General features: G+C 44.8%; 1 protein-coding gene across 6 annotated transcripts in view; it reads left to right on the top strand.

Moving 5' to 3' along the window:
• Positions 1-8488, top strand: part of LOC148428918 (nuclear factor 1 B-type-like) — an 83219-nt gene that overhangs the window by 4869 nt on the left and 69862 nt on the right. For all 6 annotated transcript variants that reach the window (XM_088415026.1, XM_088415055.1, XM_088415019.1 and 3 more), the window contains exon 2: positions 343-874. In XM_088415026.1, the coding sequence (XP_088271152.1) occupies positions 343-874 (532 nt within the window). The remainder of the gene's footprint in view (positions 1-342; positions 875-8488) is intronic.

The raw sequence follows: 8488 nt of genomic DNA, 5'->3' as shown, positions 1-8488 counted from the left end.
ACTTTCACCTCAAAAACGGAGCAGATCTTACAAGTTTTCTTTTTCGATGGTGAGGTGGGGCGAAGGGGTTAAAACGAACCATTTGACAGTGATTGGTTCTTTGGTTGGTTAATTGACCATACAAACACAAATTCCACCCACAAAAAACATCAATATATAATCGTTTAGATGTTCCCAAGGAGTGGAAAGAAATCCCAAACTTCCAGTCCTACCCCTTGTTCTCCATCAATGAAAAAATCCAGTTTTAGAGGTCCAAGCGAGTCATTCACGCGGCACAAATAAAAGAAATCGTAACGAGCGAGCGGCGACTGACAAACGACGCCGTGTGACCTCCTCCCTCAGGATGAGTTCCATCCCTTCATCGAGGCCCTCCTCCCGCACGTCCGCGCCATCGCCTACACGTGGTTCAACCTGCAGGCCAGGAAGCGCAAGTACTTCAAGAAGCACGAGAAGCGGATGTCCAAGGACGAGGAGCGCGCCGTCAAGGACGAGCTCCTGAGCGAGAAGGCCGAGGTCAAGCAGAAGTGGGCCTCGCGGCTGCTGGCCAAGCTGCGCAAGGACATCCGGCAGGAGTACCGCGAGGACTTTGTGCTGAGCGTGACGGGGAAGAAGCACCCGTGCTGCGTGCTGTCCAACCCGGACCAGAAGGGCAAGATCCGCCGCATCGACTGCTTGCGGCAGGCCGACAAGGTGTGGCGCCTGGACCTGGTCATGGTCATCCTCTTCAAAGGCATCCCCCTGGAAAGTACGGACGGCGAGCGTCTGGTCAAGTCGCCGCACTGCACCAACCCCGCACTTTGCGTCCAGCCGCACCACATCACCGTCTCCGTCAAGGAGCTGGACTTGTTCCTCGCCTACTACGTCCAGGACCAAGGTAAGATCCCACCCCACACACCCCAACCTTCCTCTCGCTTCAACGTTCCGAGTGTCTGCCGATGCCGGGTCTCCGTACCGTACCTCGCAAGTGCATCGAGGAGAGACAAAACTTTTTGTCTGCTTGATTCATGAAATGGTAAAAAAAAAAAATCACTTGCCACTGATCCCCGACCTCTGATCACACGTCCTGTCAAAAACTAATTGTTTCCACGTTTAGCCAATTGAAATCCTTGAAGAAAAAAAAAAAAAAAAATATATATATATATATATATATATATATATATATATATATTTATATATGATGTTCCCTTGTCATTTAATAATAAATGAAAAAGAATAGAATAAAATCAATAAATAAAAAAACAAATGTGAATGCATCTTTTCCAGTAACCATAACAAGCTTCCATTATATATATATATATATATATATATATATATATATATATATATATATATATATATATATATATATATATATATGTGTGTGTGTGTGTGTGTGTGTGTGTGTGTGTGTGTGTGTGTGTGTGTGTATTTAAGCATATAAATGGATGAAAACTTATCTTGTTTTCATTACTGTAATGAAAAATCACAGGAAAATTAAATACATAAATATTTGAATAAATAAATGTGAATCCACACTTTAGAGTAATCAAAACAAGCTTCTATATAATATATGCACACACAGTGTTTGTGTGTGTGTGTGTGTATATATATATATATATATATATATATATATGATCAGAGCTCTTGATTTTTCTTTCCATGGTTCCTCAAAGTGCAAAAATGTAGCTTTATTCTCTTGATTCTGTATTCTCTCTCTTTTTTTCTCTTCACCCACAAATATTTTATTTATTTATTTATTTATTTGGGGCGGGGGGGTCCTATGACTTGTTCCATCCCGATTATGCGCAGGGTTTTGGGCACAAGTTAAAAAAAAAAACAAAAGAAAACGGTGGCAACGCTCGCTGACTGTGGCCGAACCCCGGCCACCATTTTGTGTTTTGATGCGTACCAGGGAAAGCAGAAGGCAGAGCGCGCCCATAAGAATGGTTGCCACTGGCACCGGGGTTGGCATCGGAGCCTCCTTTGTGTCTTTTGTGGGATGATGCCAGCACTTTCTCTTTGCGCTTTGCATCTGCTGCATGCCTAACTGCGCAACATCAAACTTGAATAGGCCCCTTTTTACCACTTTTCTTGACCTAGAGAATGCAATTTATGTATCAATGGTGAATGCTGAAAAGCTGATGCCAAAGTGAAATGATGCGGAATTTATTGATTTGTAGCAACTATAAGACTTAACTGCTTTCAATCGGTTGAAAATAATGTTGAAAAGGCGCTATCTATCTCGTTGTGCGGCCAGCGTACAATGATAAGAAATTGCGTTCTTATTCTACCAAAAAATGGTTTTCAATTCGGTTATTTGGGGAGGATTTAGGACCGATAATGATGTGATGGCTAGGATGTGGTAAATGTCTTTATTTCTTAATGTACTCATTTTACAGTGAAATATGAATCAGTCAAGAGGACATGGAAAGTGAAGGTAATGTGTGAAATATGTCCTTTTTTTTCTAGGATTTTTCTTTTTGAAAATTTAGAAGTCTGTTTTGTGAGTGGAAAATAGATTACAAATTGTCCAGAATGATGTAAACAGATGCAAGTTGGAATTGTTTCTGTCAGGTTTGAAACGTGAAAAGACAAGTTAAATATGTAAATCATTCAATGCCAGGGACGTATTTTCACGTTTTTTAAGAGTCTGGACTCACTTAAGTGTGATTTAATACTTGAGTATCTGGGATTTAATGTCCTTAATATATTTAAGGATCGATTTAATACTTCAAGTATCTGGGATTTAATGCTTGGACTCTTAAAAAAACGTGAAAATACGTCTGTGGCATTGAGTGAGTTTTGGATTTTTTTCTACAAAAATTTGAACAGAAAATTTAAAAGTTGGAATGGTCCCAACTGGTTAAGAAATATAAATGACGGAGATAAATACAGATGTATAGATTAGCTCTTAAATGTGGTAATTTCACCGTAAAATGTGTGAAATTTGGGGAATTTTTTTTTTTTAGTTAAGTGTCTAAATCACTTGAATGGTGGTTTTGGTGCTTATTAAAAGTGGAAAACACAATTTTGCTCCTGTGAAAAAGAATTGCCCACGTGTCCAGGAAAATGTGAATTTTTCTCAATATTAATGATTTGAATCAAAATATTTTGTTGGTGGGATAACATGAATCATTTTCTGCATTCACACAGTCAAAAATATTTGTTAGATTCCAGGAATGAGTATTTCGTGACGGTGGAAATATGTCGCGGTCTCTTTATCTTTAGGGCCCAGCTTTAGACAATGCGGCCATATTGTGTGTTAGCGTGCGGCGCGCCGCCATTTTGTTTAGCGCCGTGCCAAGGAGGCAGGCAGGCAGCCCAGCCAACCGGCGGTGGGCCGTTGGAGGTTTTCCGAGGTTGGCATCGAACCCTCTTTGTCTGCCTGCAGCGTGCCTTTGATTCGTCGCTTGGCATCCGCAATGCAGCCGGCGCAATTTTTTTTTTTGTTTTTGTTTTTTTTTTTTTTTTCCCTTTCCGGAGCCATCGTCGCCATCTTTTGTGTAAAGGCAAAATATGCCGTCGCCTCCATCCCGGACGCGATGTGCGAGCTTTCTTATTTTCAAAAGGGCGGTCGTCAGGTTGGCAGAGAAGGGGGTACACGGGCGTGTTTAGCACCCCTGTGCATGGCCAGATGAATGCCCGCTGGGGAGTGAGTTTGGGTGGGGGTGGGGGCTGTTGTGATGGGTTGTGTGGCATTCATTGTGCCAACTGGCACGTTCAACACAAGCTTCTCTCTCACTCGCACACGCACGGTCCTATTTGCGATAATTCATAACACAATTCTCATAGACTGTGAGCTCCAGTTTATCACGGTGGATGTGTTCCAATCCCTCCTGCGAAAGGTGAAAATTCTGTGATATCCGCGCCGTAAAAACAGTCGCACCGAAAAAGTCAATTCAGTTTTTCCACTAAATGTTGAGTCCGCCATAAAACATCATCACCTTCTATTTTTCGGGGGGGCTTTTGTGAAAATAGATGGATTGCTTGAATACACACGGCTGCCGTGTTAATGGAGAGCGTGTTTAACAAGCCCCAGGCTTAACCTTTGGCCCCCGGGGGTCGTGACCCTTGCAAAGAGATGTGGCGGGGTGTCCTGTGAAGTTTAATTGAGCACAACAGATTGGTTAAGAAAAAGAGGCTTGTCCCTCATAAGCCTGCCTTGTTGACCTTTTGGACTGTGGGGTCAAACGGCACAAACTGACTTACGCTTCTGAGTTGCAATCAGGGCTTCAGCCATCCTGAGTGGTGCTTCTCCTGGTTCGTCCCCAATTCCAAAAACATGCCGGACTCTAAATTGTCATCCCTTGATGTGAATGGTTTGTCGACATAAACCCTGCGATTGCCTGCTGACCAGTCCATGCTGGACCCATCTCTTGTTAAGCAGAGTGGGTTCCTCGTGGCAGGGTGAGGAGGAGCTTTGGTGTTTGTATGGCCGTCATGCCAAGGGTTACTCAAACATAATACCACACAGGTATTCTTCTTCTTGGATATTTGGTTGTCTGCAGGAAGTAGTGTTAAAGGCCAGTTTGCTTCCAAACAGCAACAAAAAAATTATGCTATAGCTAATATAATCCTCTGACCTCAACCCTACAGAGAACCGGCCGGGGCAAAGTTGAAAAGGGCAACCGTGATCTAAACAGTAGTAGAAAATTTGGGATTTTCTACATTATCCCCTGAACTCGACCCTATTGAATACCTGTGGCCTTTCTTGAAAATGAGATCCATAAGCCAAATGGCAACAAGGAATCTTGACATTGCCAAAATCATCCCCCAAACTTGACCCCATTGAGAACCTGTTGGGTAAACTTGAAAGTGACATCTGTGATCCAAATAATAGTAGGAATCAGGCATTTGCAACGTTATCCCCTGAACTCAACACTATGGAGAACCTGCGGTTATCCTTGAAAAAGAGATTCATAAACCAAACAGCAACAGAAAAATTCTTGACATTACCAAAATCATCCTACGAACACGACCCCATCGAGAAACTTTTGGGCATCCTTGAAAGGGAGATCTACGAACTAAACAACAACAGGAAATCGTATGATAGTGCCAAAAACATCCCCTGAAACAAAGCCCATTGAAACACCGGGTATCCTTGAACAAGAAATCCGTGAACCAAACAGCAACAAATCTCGAAATGCCGACGTCATCACTCGTGAGTATCCTCGAAAGGGAGAGCCCTGCACCACACTCCTGACATTGCCAGAATCCTCCCCTGAACTCGACCCCATCGAGAAACTGTGGGGCATCCTCGAACAGGTGAACCCAAATATTTCTTAAATCTCTGATTTCAACCTACGCACCTACAAAATCTTACCCTCAACCAATTCACTCTAGTTCCAATGGGCACTCAAACAAGGAAAAGCCACGCTTTAGTGGATTATCTCCTTGACGAACTGCATAGTTTGCAGTTCAGCAAAACAGTCGACGTTCAAAGCGCCGCTGCGCACTTCCAGCCCCACATCCCTTTCTTCTCCTCTTCCATCAGGAGGCACTTCCCTCTGATCCGTGGCAACTCGGGGCCTCGACAGCTGTCCCGGTCCAAGTCGCCGGGCCAGACGGAGGCCGCCTGGTCTATTGCCAGAAGTGTCAAACCAAACTTGCTCGTAATGAGGCAGCATGAAGCGCGCTTCCCAATTTTGCTCCCTTTCGTGTTCTTTTTGGTGGAGATGGATGTTTTGGAGTCGCGAACATTCCGAATGCAACGAGCGAGACATTAAAGTAGGAAGCCCGCGGGGGGGAAAACTTGAGGCGTACAGAAAAGCTTTTCAGAGTGAACTGTGCAACCCTGTGCTTAGCTTTCACTGTGGCTTCCTTATTAGTATGCAATAGAGCCTGCGGTGTCTGGCCACCTCTATCTCAGAGCCATAACCTATCGAACACATTCCCTCAATCTAATCCACTTAGAACGCCTTCCCAGCTTCACCGCTTGCCTTATTGATTTCCGCTTCCCACTCAATGTCTTCCCAATCTCTTTTCCTCTTAACCCAGGAGCTATTTTGGTTTGCTTTCTTGCATGCGTTTCTCTTGCTCTCCTCGCCCGTCTTTCATTGCCGGATGCTTGTGATCTTCTGCTCTTTTGTCAAACGCCATCCCCGGTTGCGGCGCGGCTCAGTGTGGAGCTTGTGTTATTAGCAGCGGGGTTTTGCTCCAGCAAATACCTCAAGGCTTAAATGGGCCCTGTTACCTCCTTAGCCCTTTCTTTTGGTGAGCCATGTGTACATAAACCTCCATGGAAACAAGGCAACTCTGAGCAGAGGCCGCGGAGAAATGTGGGTGCCTTTTTTTTTTTTTTTCTTCCTCCCTCCCTGGAAAATTTACAACTCGGTCTTTTCCTCGACAACTGTGTGTTTAATTCGCCTGTGTCGCACGCAGGCACACACACAAACGTGCGTGGCTTCCCTTTGAAAAACATTGTGCTGAAAAGGCTTTTTTTGTCCGGTTCAGCTGGAGACTCCGCTCGTTTTGCTTTCGCCGGCTCCACTTGGTTAAGGACTGCAGATTGTGTCATTAGTCCATGGTTAAGATCTCAGCTTCCCCGCACTTTCCCAGGCTTTTGGGGAGGACCCCGAATGCATTTCAAATCCCCCCGAGGCCACTTGACTGGAGGGCCGGCACCTCCCACTCCTCCCGGATAGATCCCCCCCCTACCCAACCCCCAGCCTGTCTGCCGGTCCTCCCAAATGAAGACAAATGGCCACATTCACCCCTAACCCAGGCGTTACACTGTACCTCACTGTCCTGTGTACAAAGGCTCTCCCTGCATCCCTTCTCCATGATCTCTCCCAAGCCGGGGAAATGTTTGCCCCGAGCAGAGGTGGCAAAAGTACTCACTCTGTTCTTAAGGAGGAGTACTCGCACTAAAACTCCACCTGGTATTTCGTTCCCTCTGGTCTTGACGTATAGGGTAAGGCGTAGTGTTAGTAAGGGTAGGGTATAGTCCGCGTGGATCCCCAGATCTGAGGGTTTAGCAAAACGGTATACCATCTGTAAAATTTGACTTAGTCCAGGGGTGTCCAAACTCGGTCCTCGAGGGCCGCTGTCCTGCATCTATTCCAGGTTTCCTAATTCAAACAATCAGGATTGTTATCGGGCTTCTGCTGAGCTTGCTGATGAGTGGATCATTTGAATCATGTGACCGGGGAAGGAAACCTGGTCCTCAGGGTACCGGCCCTTGAGGACTATACGAGGATACCCCCGAGTTACTTCTTCCTTCGTATTTTTGTCATAAAGTCAGGTTTTGGCTGGGTTGCTGTTAGATTTACTTCATTTGGTTGAATTTAGAATAGGTCCAGATTGGTTTTAGTTTTCATTAGGCTTATTCTAGTTTCGTTTTTTGGATCCCCAGGGTCGGTATCAGTCAGGTGGCGACATAGGCCGAGTAAGGTTTAGTGCTAGGGTTATGACTCGCTTTATCCAACTCTATCCACGGAGACTTGACCTGCTCGATTTAAGACACAATAACTTGGGGCTGGAAACTTGAATGTTGAAGGTAATTTGGGACAAAAACACTCCTCAAGCAGGAGACTTCCTTGCAAAAGACGCTCCCTTTTTACTCAGGAAGAAGCCTTTGGGACACCCAATGAAGGGAAGAAAAATGGGTAGACGAGTAGGTGGGGCGCAAAAGGGAACTTTAGGCAGGGACAGACAAGCAGAGTGGTTACCCAGGAGACCCTGACTTCTCTGTGCCCCCCACTCCACCCCCAACCCCACCCTGCTTTGTCCCATCAAAGTCCTTTCAGCGCAGACAGGGTCGATCATTGGCCCAGAGTGATGGTTGTCTCGTCCTTTGTACGGCCCTACAGTACGGCCCATCACTGTGACGGCCCGACAACACCCGAGTAGGACAGAAAAAGTGATTCCCGCCGTCGCTAAACGTACTTTTGGGTGGGCGCGTTTTTGCATATTGGAGCTCAGGTTTTTGCGTGGCGGCGTCAGCGAGGAGGTGCGACTGCTCCCTCGCATGCGTTGCCGTCACTTCTCGAAATCGGACTCAAAATCTTCCGCATGTTGTTCTTGCCGGGCCGCAAATGTGAAAGTGTGAGCGCAATAAAACGTGTTCCGCATTTACTCAGTCAGCTTTGTAATTAGGCAGCGCAACCAACAATTACTGCTGCGGATTCTTGGCCCCAAAAAAAAATCGGAGGTTGTTTTCTACTTAGAGATGACTTTAATGACATCTTAAGGTACTTCAGAGTTTTATCAGCAAATCATTTAGGATTTGATTACACTGGAGAACATGAGTTTGTTCTGACAGCTGTTTCTAACTAAATTATTGGATGCAGAACTGTCAGGTTTTTGATCTATAGAATCCCCGTCTTGTTTAAAATTAAAATAAATGTACAACTTTAACTTATACTACTTTAATAATGTATTATTCTTCTGATTATTTCATTGACTAATAGATGAATCGATTGAAAAATTATTTCCGTCCCTTTGTTAAAAAAATAGGACAAATTATGGCCTAAACAAGCAAACAATTATGTACAAAAAGTATGATTAA

Source organism: Hippichthys cyanospilos, chromosome 1, assembly GCF_059441005.1.
Source record: "Hippichthys cyanospilos isolate Australia breed blue-spotted pipefish chromosome 1, RoL_Hcya_1.0, whole genome shotgun sequence".
Lineage (NCBI taxonomy): Eukaryota > Metazoa > Chordata > Actinopteri > Syngnathiformes > Syngnathidae > Hippichthys > Hippichthys cyanospilos.
Note: the sequence above shows the minus strand (reverse complement) of the source record. Positions and strands in the feature narration are given on the sequence as shown.